The sequence below is a fragment of the Galendromus occidentalis genome, unplaced genomic scaffold (genome assembly GCF_000255335.2).
Source record: "Galendromus occidentalis unplaced genomic scaffold, Mocc_1.1 scf7180000075380, whole genome shotgun sequence".
NCBI lineage: Eukaryota > Metazoa > Arthropoda > Arachnida > Mesostigmata > Phytoseiidae > Galendromus > Galendromus occidentalis.
The window spans coordinates 6,079-27,014 of NW_003803370.1; the positions used below are offsets into that span (position 1 = coordinate 6,079).

General features: G+C 50.6%; 6 protein-coding genes and 4 non-coding genes across 10 annotated transcripts; 6 read left to right on the forward strand and 4 right to left on the reverse strand.

Moving 5' to 3' along the window:
- The first annotated feature begins 594 nt into the window (after positions 1–594).
- Snr1 (SWI/SNF related, matrix associated, actin dependent regulator of chromatin, subfamily b, member 1) lies at positions 595–2,505 on the forward strand. The gene is made up of 5 exons (XM_003736921.2): positions 595–765; positions 932–1,037; positions 1,241–1,379; positions 1,476–1,616; positions 1,737–2,505. The coding sequence occupies exons 1-5, from the start codon at positions 691–693 to the stop codon at positions 2,392–2,394; spliced, it is 1,119 nt and encodes a 372-aa protein (XP_003736969.1). The 5' UTR covers positions 595–690; the 3' UTR covers positions 2,395–2,505.
- A 694-nt stretch (positions 2,506–3,199) lies between these two features.
- On the reverse strand, positions 3,200–4,901 carry LOC100897566 (transmembrane protein 243). The gene is made up of 3 exons (XM_003736923.3): positions 3,891–4,901; positions 3,652–3,753; positions 3,200–3,479 (listed from the first exon to the last, which is right to left on the reverse strand). The coding sequence occupies exons 1-3, from the start codon at positions 4,014–4,016 to the stop codon at positions 3,342–3,344; spliced, it is 366 nt and encodes a 121-aa protein (XP_003736971.1). The 5' UTR covers positions 4,017–4,901; the 3' UTR covers positions 3,200–3,341.
- Positions 4,902–6,233: 1,332 nt separating this feature from the next.
- On the forward strand, positions 6,234–7,765 carry LOC100899241 (U7 snRNA-associated Sm-like protein LSm10). The gene is made up of 2 exons (XM_003736934.1): positions 6,234–6,384; positions 7,501–7,765. Exons 1-2 carry the CDS (start codon positions 6,239–6,241, stop codon positions 7,763–7,765), a joined length of 411 nt encoding a protein of 136 aa, XP_003736982.1. The 5' UTR covers positions 6,234–6,238.
- Positions 6,886–6,967, forward strand: TRNAS-GCU (transfer RNA serine (anticodon GCU)). The gene has a single exon. It is a non-coding gene; the product is annotated as a tRNA-Ser (tRNA).
- Positions 7,766–9,199: 1,434 nt separating the features above from the next.
- TRNAM-CAU (transfer RNA methionine (anticodon CAU)) lies at positions 9,200–9,271 on the forward strand. The gene has a single exon. It is a non-coding gene; the product is annotated as a tRNA-Met (tRNA).
- A 349-nt stretch (positions 9,272–9,620) lies between these two features.
- On the forward strand, positions 9,621–9,692 carry TRNAE-CUC (transfer RNA glutamic acid (anticodon CUC)). Its single transcript has one exon. It is a non-coding gene; the product is annotated as a tRNA-Glu (tRNA).
- A 146-nt stretch (positions 9,693–9,838) lies between these two features.
- On the reverse strand, positions 9,839–13,565 carry LOC100897713 (citramalyl-CoA lyase, mitochondrial). Its single transcript, XM_003736924.1, has 6 exons — positions 13,285–13,565; positions 11,894–12,082; positions 11,498–11,699; positions 10,559–10,672; positions 10,230–10,425; positions 9,839–10,106 (listed from the first exon to the last, which is right to left on the reverse strand). The coding sequence occupies exons 1-6, from the start codon at positions 13,507–13,509 to the stop codon at positions 9,971–9,973; spliced, it is 1,062 nt and encodes a 353-aa protein (XP_003736972.1). The 5' UTR covers positions 13,510–13,565; the 3' UTR covers positions 9,839–9,970.
- TRNAT-UGU (transfer RNA threonine (anticodon UGU)) lies at positions 10,903–10,975 on the reverse strand. Its single transcript has one exon. It is a non-coding gene; the product is annotated as a tRNA-Thr (tRNA).
- A 427-nt stretch (positions 13,566–13,992) lies between the features above and the next one.
- On the forward strand, positions 13,993–15,250 carry Pex2 (peroxisomal biogenesis factor 2). Its single transcript, XM_003736925.2, has one exon. The coding sequence runs from the start codon at positions 14,284–14,286 to the stop codon at positions 15,196–15,198; it is 915 nt and encodes a 304-aa protein (XP_003736973.2). The 5' UTR covers positions 13,993–14,283; the 3' UTR covers positions 15,199–15,250.
- Positions 15,251–15,989: 739 nt separating this feature from the next.
- On the reverse strand, positions 15,990–18,541 carry LOC100898003 (protein CROWDED NUCLEI 2). The gene is made up of 8 exons (XM_003736926.2): positions 18,381–18,541; positions 18,117–18,269; positions 17,750–17,929; positions 17,408–17,628; positions 17,150–17,258; positions 16,765–16,989; positions 16,501–16,675; positions 15,990–16,399 (listed from the first exon to the last, which is right to left on the reverse strand). The coding sequence occupies exons 1-8, from the start codon at positions 18,431–18,433 to the stop codon at positions 16,364–16,366; spliced, it is 1,152 nt and encodes a 383-aa protein (XP_003736974.1). The 5' UTR covers positions 18,434–18,541; the 3' UTR covers positions 15,990–16,363.
- Between the last annotated feature and the right edge of the window lie 2,395 nt (positions 18,542–20,936).

Sequence of the window (20,936 nt, forward strand, 5' to 3'; positions counted from 1 at the left end):
AAGATCGGCGGAACAGTGAGCGCCGATGCAGCTTTCAATGCGATAAGCATACCGCTCTGAACACTTGCAGTCGCTGCAATGCGCATTGTGGCCCATGTATTCGCTTATCTCGTTAACATCTATGTAAAAGCGAAGCCGCTAGTGAGGGGTTAGGGGCAAGGAGTCACAGAGGGAATCGGACGCGGAGCCTCGGGCGCAAAGGTCCCGATCTCGATCATCTCAACGTGCGGGAGAAGCGTACAGTAGTTTCCGTCACATGCGGGCTCGGCAGTTCCGTACCCGGTCTTTCGTGCAAACGGTACTCCCGACGGAATCCATTCCCTCGGGAGAGGAAACGACTGAATTGCAGAAAAGGGTGAGCTGAAACGGCGTTCTTCCCGACGTCGGACTCCAGACTGGGTGAGATCTGGGTGACCCGAGGAGACCACAGATTTGGCGCCGATCGCTCCGACCGCGAAGCGAGAGCGCCGGAAGAAAGCTCTCGCTAAAGACCTCCCGGTGAGGCACGCTGTAGCCGTTGTTTACACACCATTGCCTGAGCTCTTGATTCTCGGGCAGTTGCTGTTGTCCGTCGAACAGTTGTGCGAAGCGACGCCCGGTGAAGAAAGCCGGGAATACTATATTATTCCTTCTCTAAGTTTATCAGTGACCGAGGATCGGCAGGGAGCGGCCGAACGGTGCAGTGTTATCATGAGGACTTTCGGAGACCGTCCGATCGCCTTCCAATTGGAAGATGGAGGCGACTACTATTACATCGGGACTGAGGTAATTCAAAGAGCCTCGAGACATATATAAAACGGGGACGTTGTGAAAAAGAGTGCGTGGAGCGACCTCGCTATGAGCCTGAACGTTCTCGAAGTGGACATCATCACGCGGGCAATCAGCGTTTAGAGTCGGTTCATCCACATATGAACAATATTTCTTATTTAAGGTTGGAAACTACATGCGGCTATTCAGGGGCACACTGTACAAGAAATACCCATCGCTATGGAGGAGACCGGTTACGGTTGAGGAAAGGAAGAAAATCTCCCAAATGGGTGAGCTTTTGATCAGACTCATTATGGGAATGCGTGACAATCGGAGGTCAATGGCGCAAGAACCGATGATGATGGCGCAATGTCAATGATTATGAGTCATGAGTAGATACGCTGGTCTTCGGGCTCGTCAATTCCTGTGAGCTCCCGCGGAAGAATTCCATTTCGGGGATTCATATTGAATAATCCCCTCTTCCATTTCGTAGAAAACATGAGTCACCATTCGGCGGCAAACTTCATTTCGCTCCTCAAGAAAGTTGAAGTTGACGATCTCATCGACGGTAACGAGGAGAAATACAGAGCAGCTCCTGTCCAAGAGAGTAACTACGATGGCGGAGCACATGGGTGAGTTCTGCCTTCAGAGATCGATTCCATCATGAGCCCCTCCTGCGAGCGTCGATATCAGCCAAACGTAATTCTAATCGTGATGGTGTGCAACAGGGCGAAAGCAATCAAGGCACGACCATCATTCATGCCGGCTGCTCCCAACAACGCGCATCACCTCGACGCAGTCCCGTGTTCGACCCCGATAAATAGGAACAGACTCCAACATACGAAGAAAAATAAGAGTTTCCCGATGCTGTGAGTTAGATTGCGCAAGGACGTGAATTTTGTCGACGCATCTGTATTCGAGTGTACGAAGACATTCCCTCGCTCCACCCACAAGGGGAAGAAGACGCTGAGAGATCCTTCTTCTTCCAGGTATGATGATCTCGATCCGGCGACTCTCCACGAAAACGCTGCTATGCCCGAATGTCTCGTCCCGATCCGTCTGGACATGGAAATCGAGGGGAATAAGCTCCGCGATACTTTCACTTGGAACAAGAACGAGGCTCAAATATCTCCAGAGCAATTCGCGGAGATCCTCTGCGATGATCTCGATCTCCCACCCCTCCTCTTCGTGCCTCAGATCGCAGCATCGATGCGACAGCAAATCGAGGCGTTCCCGACAGAAAGTCTCCTCGACGAGCAAACCGATCAGAGAGTCATCATAAAGCTCAATATTCACGTGGGGAACATTTCTCTCGTCGACCAGTTTGAGTGGGATATGAGCGAGAAACTGAATTCACCTGAGGAGTTCGCCACGAAACTGTGTTCAGATCTTGGATTAGGCGGCGAGTTCGTGACAGCGATCGCGTATTCAATCAGAGGTCAGCTCGCTTGGCACCAACGAACGTATGCGTTCTCGGAGGCGCCTCTCAGTCAACTCGAAATGCCCTTCCGACCTCAGAGCGAGGCTGAGCAATGGTGTCCATTCCTCGAAACTCTCACCGATCAAGAAATGGAGAAGAAGATTCGTGATCAAGATCGAAACACTCGCAGAATGAGACGGTTGGCCAACACGCATCCCGGCTGGTAGGTCTATGAAAATGTCTATCCGCACCCTGGGTGCACTCCGTTTCTCTGTCCCGTACTTGAATTTGAAATCATGATCCTTTCGATATCCTATCAATAGTTTCTAATAAACCTGTGAATTCATCTATGACGGAACGCATTTCTTCTCAAAAAGAGAATTGCCGATGGGGAGACATGCTCAAAACAACTCGGAGCAATGGAGGACCCCTCCATTCTCGGTGGAGCGTGCACTTCTTCTTCTTCCCCACCTCCTTTATCTGGTCAACCCGGAGAATTGATTCTCTCGCTTTCCCATTTAGAGTCTCGTTCGAGCTTTATCCGACCACAAACAATCTTTCAGACTGAACGAAGCCCCCATGTCGATGATAATATGTATCACCACGTCCCTCTCCTTCCCCGTAAAACTTCACCGAGCCAAGCCTTTCCCGCACCTGAATCTCCCCAACGACCTTGTCCATCATATTAAACAACACAGATAGAAAACGCCGGAAGATCTTCAACTTGAAAAGTTTGTGACAGTGACAGTAAGCTTTAGTGCGATTTCTTCGTGTGAGTCTGCTGTAGGATTGTACATCATTCCAGCCTCGAAGGGTGCCTCAGAAAAATCTCGTTTGAAACTCAATATTGTATATCATCATCTCATTAGGATAGTATGTGGAAGATAGCGCCTAATCCAAATCTAGAGCTCTTGTAGGCGCTTTCAGTCTCTCTCTCCCGAGCTCGGAAGACAATATTCACATGGAATAGAGCTCAGGTCTCCTGCGGGAATCCTGAATATCACATGACTCCAATATCAGGGTAATTCTCACAGCATCTCGAAAAATCTCGTAACGAAGCTTTGGCTCGATAAACTTTCGCATGAATATTGTTTGTATTCGAAGATAGTTTGCGACTTTGTCGTATTTCTCACTCTCAAAAGTTCACATTTTTTCGCATGCCTCGATGCTCTCTCTACCCAGCAGCGCTGCATTGGGCTTTCTGCGTGAAGTAGGTGATACCCGAAATTGACAGTAGAATTATTATCACCGTGTTCCCATAAATGTACGTCCGGAACTTGGGATCGACATCTCCCTGACGGTACCAGTGTATCTGAGGAGAGAAAAAGTCGCGATCAACTTCCAGTGCGGACTCCTCTATCGCTCCAGACGCTCAAAACCAGACCGGATCCCTGAGCTTTAAGTCCGATTCTTTTTCCCTTCACTCGGTTCTCACAATGCTTGCATTTCTATCGCTGACTCGACACCGATGTTCATACTCTTACCAAGATGCAATGAAGAAGACACATGATTATCAGGACAAATGAGAAATATATGTGTCGACCGTCCGGCGGTATGTTGTAGAAGAAGGCGAGACAGAGAGTAACCTGTGGGGATAGGGAAGACGTGAGATCGAGCTCCCGGAATTCAGCTCGAGCAAAATAGATCGGTACCGCTGGAAGAGTTCCAGTCTCTCCAGGAGATGAATCTCCAGAGTATTTTGCCACGGAACGCTTCTACTCACGAAAACGAGGACTGATGTAACGGCAGCGAGTCCATAGTGCAGATAACGCTCCCTAGGGCTGGAGTCATTGAAGAGCGGCATCTGAGGACCACCGAACAGAGGGCTAAACTCGGAACCAGACGCCATCTCTTGCGTTGTGCTGAGTTTTCGGAAATTCTACCCGCAACGCGCCATCAGCGAAACTTCATCAGAGGGAGGAACTTCCTGCTACTCCGCCGATCTCTCTCAAAGATTCCTCTCTCCGGTTCTGAGTCCTGGCTGAGGATCTAGCGTTGGTGGCAGAGGATGACCTCCGCAGCGAGACTGATTTTTTCCTTCTAACCGCAACTTCCACAAGGCGTCACCGATGAGTTCACAAACTCAGTCCACAAAAAAGAACAAAAGGAGTTCGCCTCGAGCCGGCTCTGCCTGAGTTGTGATAGGTTTCCTCGAAACTCCCTCGGATCGCGACTTCGGCGCGCTGTTGTGCTTCACAATACTGCTCTTCGTAAGTCCTCACTCCTTGTGCATGATTCGTCTCTTCCACGACGATCCAGGATCACCTGACTCTAGCGAGAGCTGTCAGATTCGTCATAACTCGTTTTTTCGCTTGAGGAATCGTCGCATTCGAAACATTGCGACGCGCTTCTCATCGGTTAGCCTGGGCTCGTATCTCCGGCTAGCCGTCGCCGACTTCACCTCGGGAGGAAAGCGTCGATCGGGAAGGAATATCGAATACCGTCGGAAGCGTGTCACACACTCGGCTGGGCGATGGATGGTGTCAGTTATCTCCGTCAGTCAGTGTTTTTGGACAGATAGACAGACAGCTGTTTTGACATTGATCCCGGAGAGGACGGTCCGACGATTTCCTCGAGAATTGTCGGCTTTCGATCATCATCGGAGAGAGGCTCTCATCCAGGTGTACAGTTCGAGTCCAGGTGTACAGCGCGTAAACTTCCCTCTCTTTTCTCAAAAGGAGTATATGGTGTCTCCGTTCATATCGAAAAGCCGCTCAATCTTAAGACTTGCAATTATTGAGGCACGCGGGATGCCAAAAAGGGCATCGCTTCGTGCTGCAGGAACGACGCACGTCGGGAACACGCTCGCTTAGGATGCCGAAAAACGCAGGGGAGCGTGAAGAAAAGCGGAATCGTTTCATAAAATTCGCCTGTGTCGAGCGGTTGCAGACGAATATTTAGGAGGCCTGGATGATGATGATCTCTGCCGAGGAGCGACAAGAACCGACAGCTTTCTGACATTTCTCTGTTTCTCTGCGGAAAAAAACGGAGTCCACGGAGGAAATGCGAAGGACTCCTCCGTGGGGCCTGGTCTTCTCGGTGATCCTTTCAGTCTCTCATCGTTCCCTTTTAATCCGGGGATTGAGCTGTTTTTTGTTTCACTTCTGCGCAGGCACGTGAAGTCAAATCGAAATTCTTGATTCCAAACGGTCCACGCCTCTCGTAGTATCGCTCGTGCACAGCCAGCGATTCCTCCTTATGCCGCTCATCCCGTCGTCGCTCGGGCCGGGGCTCCCGTCAACGCGAGCGCTGGATATCTTGCCCAGTACCACGAACTGAACCCCGATTCAACTAGACCTCCTTATTCCTAGCAGATGGAGCCGAAGACTTTGCTGGCTTTCCTTCTGCCCACCAGGACCAGTAGGAAGTCCCATAATATAGAGCCTCATGTTTAAAAAAAAAATCTCGGTGTTTGGGGAGAGCTTTGAGGATTTCCGGGAGCTTGCGAATACTTCGATGATATGCTGTCGACTATCTGAGGGAGGAAGAAGAAGATAATTCAGCTTGAGTCACAGAGAGGTCAGGGGCACTGAGCTCGATGCTCAAAGGAATAATTTCTGCACGAGAAGCTCTCCACTAACATTTTTCTCGAAAGGGAAACAAATCCAGCATGTCACCCGGCGACATCGGAGCCGTGCACTCCTGGAATCCCAGCTCCCGATCAGTCAGTAGTGAGTCGTGAGATTGCTCTGAAATGAAAACATTCAGTCTCATGAATAGGAATGGTGGAGCTCCGTCTACGTTCCTCCCCGGGCTCCAAGCGACATCCATGTCCTGGCAGTCGATCTTTTTGGATTATCAGCCGAATCACTCTTGAGAGCAATCGTATGTGACCCATGAGTCACATGACCTGCTCTCTCGAAACGAGCTTGAAATTCCGAATCATTTGGACCTGACCCGTGCAGGTCAGGTCCAAATGAGGCCCAGGAGAGATTTCTGTGAGCGATGATTTGAATTACCGCGCGAGCGCCTTCGAGGGCCGCGCTCCCTGACCGCCATCCTCTCCTACGAAACTTCTCTGGCATTCCGCCATATGATACGTGAAAGCGCGCGCCTCCCTATCGAGACAAGATGTCGAGTTTCCTACAGAGTTCCCGGGACAAAGCCGTAGCTGTCAGATCTCTCCTGTGCCTAGTGCAGGCTCTCGAAGGAAGGGAAACAACAGTAGATCTACGCAATGAGACAGAAGTCGTCGGCACCATTGAAGTCGTCGATGGGTGAGTTCCGACGTCGACGGCTGTGCCGGGAAAGCCGCTCGGTGTTGATTCTCGAACGGAGCTCACTGGCTTCTCCCGTGAGGTGTAGCTCCCGATGGTGACGCCTGTCTAGGACTAACGAGTGTCAGACTGCATCCTAAGAGCAGTCGGATCATCCAGATCACTGTATTTCCGGAGAGGGTTGCGCGCGAAACCAGTAAGCTCTCTCCATGTCTCTAAGTGTCCGACTTCCCATACGACCAGTCTTACTCTTTAGAGGGGCAGACTTCACACGTCATCAAGATCAGAATGGTTCTAGATTCCAGCAGAGCAGAAATGCGCGAAAGAGACTGGACGCTCTAGCGCCAATTTCTCCGTCCCCGTGCGAAGCTCTCACAGATGTCAAAATATTAGGAACGATCGAGTTTATCTCTTTGCACACTTCTCGTTTTCAATCGTCAGTTTCCTCGGATTAAGATTGTCGACGTGAATCGAACGCAGCGTGACGGTCGGGATCGCCGGGACGAGGTGGCCGAGTGGTTAAGGCGTTGGACTGCTAATCCAATGGGCTCTGCCCGCGTGGGTTCGAATCCCATCTTCGTCGTAACTTTTTGCCTGCCGCCCTGTTATTTATTAGACGTCCCTCAACCCGCCAAATTACAAGCAGCGTCGAGACCCGGCGCTTTTACGAACCATAGAGGAAAAAGCATCGCAGGCGTTCTTTGGATCTGACCCTCGTCGCACCGTTGCGGACCAGGTCGACCACTAGAAACTTTAATTTCGGAAGGGCGCATCATTCGAGAAGCACCGTAAAGTCCGTCAGCCGTGTCTCTCCATTGATTGCGAAGCACGCACCACGCAAGTCAGGGAGGAGCTCTAATGCACCGGAACTTTTTGATCGCTCGTTTCGATCTCTCGTTTCTGCGTCATCGGCAGGAGACTCCGGCTACCCCCTTGAGAAAATCCAGACAACGCTGTAGGTACTCAATCCTACATATATTCTGAACGGTGACTCAGATCCTCTTGAGGATCTATAGGTCCGATGTCGCCCGATTTCTTCCTGCTTTTTTGTGACCTGTTAATATGCTGAATTTGGGACCAGAAAACCCATCACTCATCATTCCACCGTGATTCCAGGCGAATGAACATCCAGATGTCAGATGCCGTCGTCACGATGCCAAACGGGTCTTCTCGACAGTTTTCATTCCTTCACGTCCGCGGAAGAAATGTTCGTTACGTCCACATCCCACCAGACGTTAATATCATGAAAACGATAGAGGATCGAGTTCAGCGAGTCCAAGGAGTTATCCCCGCCGCTCAAGCACCTAACGACTTGGCGGTGATGATTACTCGACGGAAACGAGAACAACTTCGACGGAGGAGGCTCGCAGAAGGCCGTTAGTTTTTTTTAAAGAAAGCTCCCGCAGACAGACATAGCTAGTCACCAGCTCACACTTTCGTCGTCCAAAGCATGCGAGCGCGATCTAGGGGGGTGAGCTATCAGACGGCCGCACAAATTCTTGATCGAGCTCTCGATACGAAGTTACCTCCTCAAATAAAAGACGGATAGACCGGAGGAGATCGCATTGTTTCCCGAACGCTCCTCCCGACTTCACAGCCCGCGAAGTACAGCACGATAGACCACACCCCGCGTCGAATAATTTCGATCATCGAGCTTTACGGTGCAAACTAAAGGCGGATCCGCAGCGGAACTCACGAAGCTATAGCCTCGTCTCCTCCGGGATTCGTGAGGCTAGCTGTTTCGTAGACCCCGTCAGGCCTAATTTCTACCCGCCCGAATATTGTCGGATTCCGGAAACCGGGGGACATGAGTTCTGTCAACCACTTTGGGAATTACATCATCCACTGTACGCTCGAAGACTTTGCTACCGTAGGGTTCATACTATGAGCCGAATTCTAAGGATGAAGCTTCTCTCCGTAGAAGCTTCCCGGTTCCCACCACTCTCCCTGCACGCTTAGGTGCAATAACAATATGTCAAATATCTTCATTCCGATGATATGATCTCCATGATGGATGAATTCCTCACTTTCCGGGCCCTGTTTTCAAAGTCCATTACTATTCCCGGACATTTACGAACTTCTGCGAGCCTTATACGCCAGCAGCAAATTTTTTTTCACGGGGACTGCGACAGACCGCGGGAAGTCTTCTCGCCTTTAGATCGATACGGGCGCGATCATGATTCAGCTGAAATTTCTCGCAGAAACGAAAATTAAAAAAGGCGAACGGGTGCCTGGTATCCCTCTCCTCTGGAAGGAGACTTCAAAGCATACATTATACTCTCAACTTCTTCTCGCATTTCTGGCCACTAACGTCCCTTGTGGACGGACTTACAGCGCTCTAAGGCTCCCGGTTCGAGAGGTCTCGCTTCCGTATGAGCTGAATGAAATCTGATCCGATGTGAAAATCTCGGTAAAAGTGATTAAAATGATGATGCCAAGCTTCCGCTCCGGAAATCAATTGTATGAGCACAGGTCTTGCCAGGTGGTCCCCGTATGCGATCGTGCTCACTATCTTCGGAATCGAAGGCCGTAGCCGTTAGCCCCAGTGGGTGATGGGAAGGGGGAAGTGTCCAGCTCTGTCTACGAGAAAGTCTAATTCCACTTCCTGGTGAAAACTTGAGATGTTTTCCAGAAATTGATGCCTGCCCCTACAGGATCTTCATAAAAAAGGTTGACTCGAAGATCATCGGCGCAGCCGATTCGAGTCTCTGCGACGGCACCGCACCATTTCGAGAGCTCCAGCGCAGCGTCCCTCGCACAGAAGCTAAGCGGAGCGGAGCAATGACATCGGGATTCTCTGGCATGCGTTTTCCGTAGCAGAGTGGCGCAGTGGAAGCGTGCTGGGCCCATAACCCAGAGGTCCGTGGATCGAAACCACGTTCTGCTAACATATTTTTTCGCGTTTCTTTTCTCTGTTTTCCTTGTCAGAGTTTTCGCTGACTATCGCGTCTCGGATGGGAAGTTCGATTCGGGGCTCTGTGTTATCATCTCAGGGCTCGTTTAGCTTTCTCCGCTCTAATATTCTGCTCACTGGAAGCGCCTGAGCGGCGAGAGATCCCCGATGATGCTGGCGACGACGGGACCTGGGATGATTTGTACGCGAAACTAACGATGTGTGGCGTCTTTTTCATCTCGGTATGCTCGCAATAATGGGATCCTCCCCTTGTCCCTTGCTCGATGGCCGGAGAGATCCAGGCTGATTGTGGGTAAGGAGACAGAGCGCAACCTCTGTGCACTCCGGCATGGTCTAGTGGCTAGGATACGCGGCTCTCACCCGCGAGGCCCGGGTTCGATTCCCGGTGTCGGAATATTTTTATTCTTTCCCCTTGCTTTTCGTTTTCGGTTTTGTCTCTCCGTGTCCTTTCAGCCGGTGTCTGGATCGAGCGGACTCCACAACTTTCGATAGTTCGCAATGAACTCTCCAGATCGTCGTGAATAGCTTCGCGATACAGTCTCCGGTCTCAGAAGAAATTCATTTCTCCGCTCATCTTTATTTCTCTCAGGAAGATTGACAACGTACCTAAGAAGCAATAACTATTTTGTACAGTCCCTTGATTCCGCTCCACCTGGAGCGCTCGGTGCCTACCTAATCATCTTTGACTACATCATCCGTATTAGGATCAACTTTATACTTGTCGGGGAGCTCTTCACCCCGGATCACGTAGTCGAACTCAAGGATGTTCTTGGCCTGTAAGACGGTCGGCATGTCGATCATGGATCCCCTGGAAAAACGGAAATATGACCTCGTCCCTTCGGATTAATAAGTATATTCGGAACAGGATTCCAATTTATTATTCTCTGCTCTGGTCGAGCAAAAGTTATTAGCAGCCTCCTTATCGACCGACCTGAAGTTGAATGCGCCTTTGCCGCTCTCGACGTGGGTTTTGAATTCTTTGATGAGGTCTTTAGCCCATTCGATCTTCTCCTTGCGTGGAGAGAAAGCTTCTTGCACGACTGGAACTTGAGACGGGTGGATCACTTGTTTCCCAGTGAATCCCAATTTAACACCCTCTAGAGCTTGCTTCCGGAGGCCCTCAGAATCTGAAGAGAATTGTTCCATCCACTCAAATCCGCCGCGATTATATCGAAGACACAAAATCAAGTGTTCGAATGGGTCAAGTATCGCGGATTCTTCTCCGGGAGTCTCCTGTTTTCACTGAGACTCCGAACTCACCTTTGTAGTCGATGTAAACCATATCGATCGGTTGAACTTTGAATGCCTTGCACATCAGGACTATCTGTTGTCTCGCGACTAGAACCTCTTGAGCATCTTTCGTGCGTTGCGCGCCTAGGAATGGAGGAATTCGATGAAAATTCGCTACAAATAAGCCCTAGCACGGAGAAAGCCCGTCGTCGTAACGACCTTCAGGTCCCAGCAGTCAATCTGTGCTCCCATTCGACCAACGCGGTGAGTGTAGCGGCGTACGGCATGCGCCTAAGGTCTTCGTAGAGCCGAATCTGCTGTCAGAAGAGGCTTCCGGGACAAGAAAATCCAATCTCGCGTACTCGAAAAAGATCAGCCAACTGGGAGAATTGAACTCCCGACCCCTGGTTTACAAGACCAGTGCTCTAACCCCTGAGCTAAGCTGGCGACGCCATTTCATATCGAATTTGTCTGCTTTAAATACCGCTCATCTCCGGTAACGACAATTCTTCAAATATTTGAGTCAGACAATGGCAATCTCGAATAAGATGATTTCTGGCCACTACGAAAGCTCTTTTGTGTGAGGCTGCCATGGCGACCGCGCAGCCATTGATCCTCAGAAGCCGTGAGGCGCCAATTCATTCTCAAAGATTGGATGCGTATGTGCTCCGACACTCTCCGCGCGAAGTCTCCCTTTGACAGCGCTATTGGCCGTGGCTCTCCCGTGGAGGATTCAGATCGTCGCTGAATGTAATCAAGGAACCCGGAATCATCTGACATCCTCGGAAATCGGGGAAGGAAATGCAGACGGGTAGGAAAATGTCGTCACACACCGCGAGCGTAGCAGAATACCCCGGCGAATTGTGTTTGGGGACAAGACTTGCGCTCCTCTCGTGGGGAATTTCGGACCTGAGTCTGGGAAGACAAGACAGGAAGCATTATATGGGTGGAAGACAACTCAGCGCTCACCGATGCTGGCAGTGAAATCGTCCGAACCGAATACGACAGCGTCGATTACGGCACGACTCATTTCTGATAATTCCGCCGCATGTTGCAAAATTTCTTTCAGGTTTATCAGTCCGATTGCAGATTCAATGTACAGCACGAGATTGAGGATCTTCCGTGAGTCTTCCTCGGTCTCGAGAAGACGCTTGTTCACGTGATCGACCAGCTGTAGATGGAACGAATATCCGTTAGGAGGGATCGGGGAGAAAAATGATTCGTACCCTTTGACCTTAAGTGAATCTACTGGATAAGTCGGATTCATCTGATCAACATCGGATCTTGAGCTGAGATTATCATTCAGAATCAATGATCAGGAATTCGTGAATAATGACGCTCGAATCAGAATCGGAAGTGACGAACCCAGGTCACATGCTCGGTGCTTTCGATTTTGGGCAGGTAGACCGTGCTCGGTAGTCTTTTAGAGTCGAAGATGTGGTCGAAATCGACTTCAGCCATACCGGAGTCGACGCTGTTTATCCGGACACCAACGTCCGCTCGACCAAACTCCATGGTATCGAGAGCCTGCTTGATAGCATCCCGCGCTTGGTCCTGCAAAAGTCGAATTAGAAAAAGTCGGCATGAAGGCATCGGGTATATGGATCGTGATTTTGTCTGCAGTGTTTGCTCGGGGGCATCGAGGATCAAGAAAATCGACGACTAGATGTACTAATAGTAGCAGTGCGACCTCAACTTGAGTCAATGATTGGTGCCTTACGTTGGGACTCAAGTTGAGGATAGGCTCCCCAGTTGCTCGAAAAAGACTTCTCCAGTATTCCCGTGGGGAAGACACTTTCGTATTGCCTTGTAGAACGCCAAGGTGTGGAAAGCCACTATATTTTACGGAAACTGAGAGATAAAACTCCTTAGTCGGAGGATAGTCACACGAATCCAATGGAGTGAGGAGTAAGGGAGTCTTAGACTAATCCCTTTTCTTTCGTGAAGCGGCATGTGTGGCGAATCGTGAAGAATATCACGGAACTTGGGTAGAGATTCTACGGTTAGGGAAAGCGATTCCCTCAGCTTCCGAAGAACTGTCCGCGCCCTCGCTCTAGCTCCTTTCCCTCCACGCCATATCCGAGACGATGAAAGATGAGCTCTCGATTCGAAGGAAGTTCCTTAGCGGACTCAAGTATGATTGGTTATCGAAGTACTCTTTGTGGCGATCCATTTACCGCTCGACACGCGGCCTGGTCTCGTAATCAAGGCCTTCATGGGTCAGACACAAATAGGTGACTCAAGTACGAGGTAGACTCAAGTTGAGGGGACTCAAGTGTGAGGTCGCACTGTGTGTCGGTTTTCAGAAGGTCTGATAACCGGTGTATCACCGCGTCACGACTCAGAGCCAGTCGAGATCCGGATCCGTTCCGAACACCGGAGACGGATTCGGCGCCCGAGGTGACTTCATACGACCAGAAGACACAGTTACTAAGGACGAGTTCATATGTGCGCTGGGAGAATAATTCTCAACCCGAATGAACACCGAACCACCTACAGCGAGCAATGAACATATTCATAGATGAGATAGCAGTACCCGGAGTTCCCTCTTATCTCACAACGGCGAGAAAGATCCAGAATTCTTCAGAGGATTCCAAGCCGCTCTCGGTAGTTCTCACTACCAATACGGAACCCTTCCAGTTCCAGGAGGAAGACCCCCACCAAAGCGGATCGCATGTCAGTCGGTGAAGGTCGCGTCAAACGGATGATTTGCGCGGTAGCTGTCTCATTCTCGCGTGAGCTACGATCAACCCTACCTTGGCGGTGGCTGCCACCCCGTCTTCACAGTCGAGGATGAGAGCGTCGACATCGAGATTCCGAACTTTTTCAATCTTGGCAACATCGCTCCCGGGAACATAGAGACAAGCTCGACGCGGGACAAATTTCCGAAAATATGGTTCAGCCGGTGTAGCACTGCTTTTGCATCGGAATTGCTGCCGAACGATCGGAGTCAACCGGGACCCGAATAAACGAGAAAACATTTCGCCCAAAGAGACGTTCGGGGCCTATGACGTTCTCCACAGGCGGCTCAGTCAGTCTTCGAATTCTGAATTCTTCGAACGAGAACAACACGGAAAATAAATTCAATGAACACATGCGCGGAGGAGTCCCTCTCTCCGAGACGCGGAATAACTCCGAAAGGTGGAGATCGCTCCGGATGGTCTCTCGAAATCCTCTCCGCACCTCTATTCATCCCAAGGTGACCAAGACCATGAGAGAGATGCCCTGTCCGGAGAGTTGCATCCACTTGGAAAAAACTCATTGAGCTCGATCGCGATGCGCCATCGACGCTCACCTGTCGGATCTCGATCCGGAGGATGCGTATCTAAAAATGCGTTCATCAATGTAAACAAGTCGGGCTTGTGGCGGCGTAGACCCGCATGGAAGGCTTCTGGTTCGATTCCGAGTATTTTTTCTGGACGCCCAGACGTAAACAAAACAAAGAATCGGTGCACACTGGGTTGTGATCAGGTTCGGTGACGGTGCCGTTTGTTTCATCTCGCAACGATTACCTGTTCAACATTCCGAAAGCTCACGGCCACTTGAGTCAGCAGAATTGGGAAGCGCAGCCATCGACAGCTCCCACAGCATAAAATCAACAGAAATCCGCGGACGGCGGCCCAACTTTGCGCTTGTCGCCGGAACCGCTTCAAGGAAATCTGCTCCGGTGACTGGTGACCGCGGGGAGCGTCGAGGAAAGAATCAGACTCGCAGACCAACGAGCTTCGTGGTTTCGGTGCTTCCGAGGAATTGAAATGGCGACGTCCAAACTCATGGGTAGCCGAGTTGACCAATTGGACGCGCACGAGCTCGACGAACAGCTCTTCGACCTCTTGAAAAGTCGTTTCTCGGATGCTTTCAAATACTTCGATCGAACAAACTTCCTGACGTTCTGGTCATTCGAGCTGGACGCCCTGATAAAAGCAGCCCTGCTCAGTGTTCTTCTGCTCCAGGACCGTCCGGCAACAGTTGGTCAAACTCTTCTGGATCTATCGCTGGTAGGACGTAACAGAGAACCTCTGAAGAGATGGAAAATCGTCTCCGTTTTCCTGCTCCTAACCGGAACTCAGTGGTTCCGCGAGCGTTGTTTAGCGAAAACATTGAATCTACTGCTGCGAGATCGGCAACGGGCTGAAAGATATTCTACCGTGACCGAGGGTGTTCTGAAATTGGCAGGGGTTGTGAACTTCTTCGTTTTCCTCACTCAGAACCGCTACCCGAGCATCCTGCATCGATTGTTCGGCATCAAAATGAACTACTCTCAACCACCCAATCTGCGTGAAGTGCAATACGATTCACTGTCGCGAGAATTACTGTGGACGACCGTATCAGAATTTCTCGCATTCCTCCTCCCTGTGATAAATTCAAGCAAGAGCCGGTCGATGTTCAGGAGCGCCCTCCGCAAAGTCTACGGCAAAGTCGACTCCACGATGGGCACATCGCCACACGAGCGATCGCTGGTCGACTTCAAGACGTGCGGGATCTGCTCGAAGCCCCCGACGCAACCCCACGAAATTGGCTGCAGACACGTTTACTGTTACTTCTGCATTGCGAGCAATGTCCTTTCCGACGACGATTTCGAGTGTCCGCAGTGTGGGAGGCTCGCCGGGACGATAAAGAACGTGAGACCGGCAACCGGTCTTCAGGCCGAGTCGGAAATGAGTGCCTGATGTATCTAATGTAAGGGAGTCTCGAGCCTTGAATATGTATACTAAATGATATATACACCATACACATATTTATATGAGTATCTCCGAAATCGGAAATAAACCTGCGATAGCGAACGACCGAATGAATATTAGGTTTATCAGTTCCCCATCCGTATCATACCAGCTCCCAAGGGTACGATCTAGTTCACAGGGAGTTCTTGTTTTCGACTGCTCAATTTTTTCCACGTGACCACGCACCTGGGTCCTGACCCGTGACACACCAGAAAATCTCAGAAGGCTCGTTCCCGCATCTGCAGTTACGCAACTCGCCAAAAACTTGCTCAGAACTCACCAGAAAGCCGAGGGGCGAAAGACCACTATAAAGGGATACAGTCGCCGCAGATTGTCCTGTCGGACCCGTGAGTCTCGCTTCTATCGAGAGCACTCGGTGCAATCACGTATCCTTGAACGACTCCCGTGCGACACCATTTCTTCAACTTCGTCAACTTCGTTCACAAGACCAGGCCAACCCATTTCATACAGCTCCGGGAGACGCGCGGCTTTTCGAAAATCCCGGCTGAAACAATCGATCAATGCGAGGGAGTGATCAATCGGGAGACTCGAGTGAACATGCGAATCGGCGTCGCGAGTCTTTTCCTCATTATCGTCGTTCAACAGACTCTCGCTTCAAGAGGTTACTACGGAGGGACTTACAAATACAGAGGACGAGGTTTTTCGGCTCAAGGTCACGGTCAACCAGTCTACGAAAGAACTCATAGTTACCGCAGGAGTCCAGGAGATTACAACTACGGTCGGGGAGGTCAAGTTTATCGGCCCGAATACAATAACCGTCGAAAAGAAGGATACTATTAATCCGTATCTCATCAGGAATCTCGGGATTTTTTACAATAAAAATATTTTCTCATCGAGCCTGTTTCACGGGTCATTTTGAGTCATTTTCATTTATACTGAATTGTAACTCGTAGAATACATCATATCATTCATTTAAAACTTAGTCACATGTGAGGAGAGAGAACAGTGGGGCTTCTCCAGGATCCGACGATGCTCGACTCTATCGTTATGTTGACTGCGATTCTTTTACGAAGTGTCGAGTGGGCAGCTGTCGATTTTCAGCTCTATGGGCGTGGAATCGTGCTCCGAGTCGACGAGGACGTCCAAAGGAGCTCTACATCGTTGGACACTCGCCCAACGTATCACGATTCTGCAACAGAAAGGAATAGTCTCTATAACCGTCCAAGAGCAATCCTTGATTAGAAAAGTAGTCCTTAGGACCATAGCTCCCGAGCATGTCAGAAAGATTACCTGTTGCGTGATACCGTTGAAAGTTGCGTCACCTTCTGGGAAAACACCGAGTCTGCGCAGAATTGCCATCTCGCGACTCATCGTCTCATCCCCAATCAAAACAGCGTCGTTGAGATGCGATTCATCTTGAACGTCCCCGTGGAAAGTCTTGGAATGAGCCTTGTTCAATACCTCCCTGGAAATAGCCGGAAGGCATACGATAGAATCTGGGGGATCTCCTTCTAATGGATGTGACTGCGAAATGGAAATAGTGATTCGAATTACTCGAAGGCATTCAGTTGTTGATTCGCGTTCAGTCTCTCCGCCGCGAGCTGAGAATTCCTCCGAGCGAGTTTTTGTGCTCTAACTTTTTCTTCCAAGACGCGTTTACGGAGCTCCTCGGCCAGAGCTTGGAGTTTCTTCTCGCTCTCCAAGGCATCCTTCCTGCTTGTCTCCAGCTCGGTCTCTAAACACTGGATCTTCTGCTTGAACTGCTCCTCCAGGCTGCGCCTGGGAGATTGATATTTCATACTCACTCGACGATACTTGCTCTTACGAACGCCTCTCAACCCCCGAGAATACTCGAGGGCCCCTAAGAATTCTCGAAGTATCGGCTGTCTCGGGAGGAATCTTCTAGTTTTCATGCTCTCCTCAGGATAGAGTCCTTTACCTCTTGACGCATGATAAACATTCTTGCGGCACCGCGAATCCTGTCGTTTCGTTGTTATGGGTCTTGGAACGTTCGATCTGCTGGAGGGCTTGTTGGAGCTCATTTGCGACTGGAAAATAGATTCGTTGAAGACCAGGACACTCAATATTCAAGGAATCGCATACGTTGCTCGACTTGCATCCCTCCCCCATGGAGGATGATATCCCTGGTGAGCTTCGGGGACCTAGAGCGGAAGACGGAGAACAGAAAAGAGCTAACGGTGGTTGTTGCGATTCCGCTCGGACGCCAATTCGACCTCCATGATGTCCCTGCTTTCTTTGATCTCTTTCTTTTCAAGGAGGATCTTCTGAAGATTATTTGCAAGGCTGCGGCACTGATCTTCGAAGTTCTGAGATTTCCGTTGAAGACTCAACTTATCTTTCTCATGCTCAATGACTCGTTCTCGCAAGTTTTCGATAGTGGCGTTCGATAGCTCCAAACTGAAATGGCCGAGTACCGAGGGTCAGTGGGCAAGGGGCACGGAACTGACCATGGAGCAGGCGCTCCCGACTGCGTCGATCGGAGATCACTCACAGAATTTCCGGAAAAGCATTTACTAACTCGTTGTGAAGATCCCCGATCTGGTTGTTGCTTTCGTCGAGCTTGATTTTAATTTTGGTGATTTCTCTGAGGTGAGTATCTTCTTTCTCCTCGGACTTCTGTTTCACTTCCTGGAGATTTTTGCGTAAGATTCCGTTATCTTCCTTCGTCTGCTGGGCATCTTTCACGAATTCCAAGAGTCTGCAAGGGAAATTCTCGGAGTCTCTATTCAGAAAAAGGAAAGGTTTCATGTTGCTCGCTAGAAGAGCGGCCTTCACCAACGAGATGCTGGCACCTCACTAGTGCATGCATGGCCTGGGACTTGACTCTGCACGCTATCGATTCCGGGACCACGGGTCATTTCCACTGAATTGGTTTCTACTCTGACCTTGTCGTAAGAGAATATATCCTCGTCGTGAATGTCGTGTCCGCGGGTGAAGTGTCGGGCTTGACGTCGGAGTTGTCCGAGGACCCCACTGAACTTTCGAGCTTGCTGAGAGCGTCCGCGATATGCGCCGGGATGCCACGCAGCCGCAAATCTCTGCGAGACGGACGAGATGTAGAGATCTTTCGAATCAGTCCGAGCCGATCGTTCCACAACTCTTGGGTCTAAACAGACGCAACAGAAAAATTCTTCTGAATAGGCGATTACCTCACGCCTTTCCGAGGAGACTTCACAGCGCAGACCGGCGTTGAGGACATCATTGTGGACGGGACAGAAGTCGTGGGTCTTCGACTTCCGCTTCGGTAAGTTCTCTCGAAAAATCGAATCGACGGGAACCTAGCTCGAGAGCAGCAGGCGGTGATGTCGCCGAACGCGTTGAAATGTCAAGCATCGTAAACATCGTTCGAGAGTTTTCCGCGCACATTACGACGTTTGTAAACAAAATGAGCAAGGGTCTGTCGTTTCTGGACAAGCCCGAGGACTCCATTCCAACGTCACGACGTCTTGGAGGGAACTTCGGGAGCCTTTGCGGATACGGTCGCGTCGCGCTCTCGATGCGCAGGAAAATAAATTCGCTCCAATTCCTAGTGGCTTAGGAAAGAGGATTGACCATATTTGAATCCCAAATATACTAAAGTTCCCTTCTCTGTTGACGTCGAAGGCCTTCAAAAGAAAACATGTATGTTCCCCGTGCATCATTGCACCTGACGATACCATCGGCGAATACCCCGAGAAGACCGAGAACGGTCAGTCCAGTCAGACCGATGGTCGCATGTATCAGCGAGCCCATTTCCGTCGTTGTCGCACAGAGGTATTCTGTGAAGAGGTATTCGATCGCTCAAGCTCGCTATTGACTGCGCCGAAGCTCTGAGCGAGGACTTATTCGAATCAAAACCGACCTTGCGTAGGAATAATGCCTACTCCGAAGTGGATAGCGTGAGCTGGGGCTGCCTGAGAATTCGGTTATTCCATCGACGAATCTATCCCGGTCCAGAGCGGAAGGAATACCTGGGCTGAGCGGTGGGCGGTGGAAAACGCTTGGGCGGCTGCTCGACGTGGCGTAAACCTTTAGAGATGCGCCGAAGAACTCCGTGCCATGGGGAGCTGCGATATTTGAAAGGCGTGACGCTCAGCTGTACCCTTCCGGAAGGCGAACGACCAAAAAAAACGTAACGGGGTCGGTGAGAAAACGGGAAGCCGCCGGAGTAAATCGAGCCAACGACAAGCGGCTTCCCCCTCTAATTCTACCCCCATCGTACAAAACCGGACCAGATCCGGTCCCGGCTGGCATCGAGAAAACACAGAACTTGATTCACGACGCGGCAGGTGCAGTGACTGACCGGGGAACGTACTACAATGAATGAGAAACAAGCAACCGACCCAGGGGCGTTGCCGGGAAACGCGGACCAAGAACGAGCGTATGCCTTCGTGCAGTAGAACACTCGGATGCCTGGACCGGATCGAAGAGGTAGCGCTGACGTCTGGAAAGTTCGCGATCTCCTCATTTTTTGCTTGTCCGTGTCATAGTAGAATGACTGGTTTGCTCGTTTGCTCATTCGTTCAAAATTCCATGCTAAGAATAAACTGGTTCCAACCAGTTTCTGCTGATAGTCTTCTTGATTCGTCTCGCCGGCTCTGTGAGTGCCGATTAGGAGGCAGTGGAAAGATTTCCGTCGAGCTGTTTTCCAGACATGAGGTGTCGTATAGCACCCATAGACATCTCCCTCAGGAACGCGTCCCGGCGAATCCAGTACCCGCTCGCTCGCTCTTTCCCGGCTCCACGCTGGCACGAACTCTGATTTATCGTTATTGAATTCAACACTGCCATTTTCGAGAATAATCTGCCGAGATTTCCTGCCTCCCGTCTTGTCTTCGCCCGAGGCAGGCATCTTACCCGCATGGAAGGGCTCACCACTACAATCTCTGGTTTAGGGCTCAGCCGCAGCTGGGCCGGAATGCCGGACCCCGGGAACTTCGAACGGAGTTACGAGCAGAAAAGTTGAATCCTCCCAGATCAATGTTTAACTCAATTGTTATCGAGAATCCCCACGGAGACATATCTGGGATTGCCTCCCCGTTTCTCCCATGAGACTGCGATTTGGATTGCGAGGATCATCCCGGCGAGGGCCGCGCTCGGACCTGGGAATTCGTCCCAGAAGGGCTTGGAGGAGCCGCTGGTTTCTCACCATATCACGAATCGCCCGCGACGATGCGGAGATCCATGAAATGATTGCGACATCGCGGGTCTCACGTCATCCGACTAGATCTGCACTATGATCAATTACCAAGAGGATTGCATCAGAAGGTCGTTGTTCCACGTTTCTTAGGCCGATTGTCTTTATTGTCAGACCCCTCGGGCCTCGACAGCCTTTGACGAACGAAATATCCCCGTGGATATGAACAGTGTACTCGGATCGGGAAGCTCCGCTGAGTGAAGAAGGACGAGGCCGCTTCGAACCGCCTTCATTGCGCTGGTCTGGGATCAGTGAGGTAACCTACGACTGTCCGCGTTCTCATTTCCAGAATCTCGACGGATTCACTCATCTGGCGAGTGAACTCCGTCTCTCTCTCGAACGTGGACACGCTCGAGGTGTGTCGCTGACTGGCTTTGGCCCGTTGCCGTCCGGCGATTCCGAAAAACATGTGACGTGCCGTCTGCTTCCCTTCAAACGTTCCACTAGTCGTCGATATTATCGCAGCATGATCTTATGTCTAGCAGACAGACAAGTGGCGATCAATTCGCTTATCCTCCTAGAGATACGG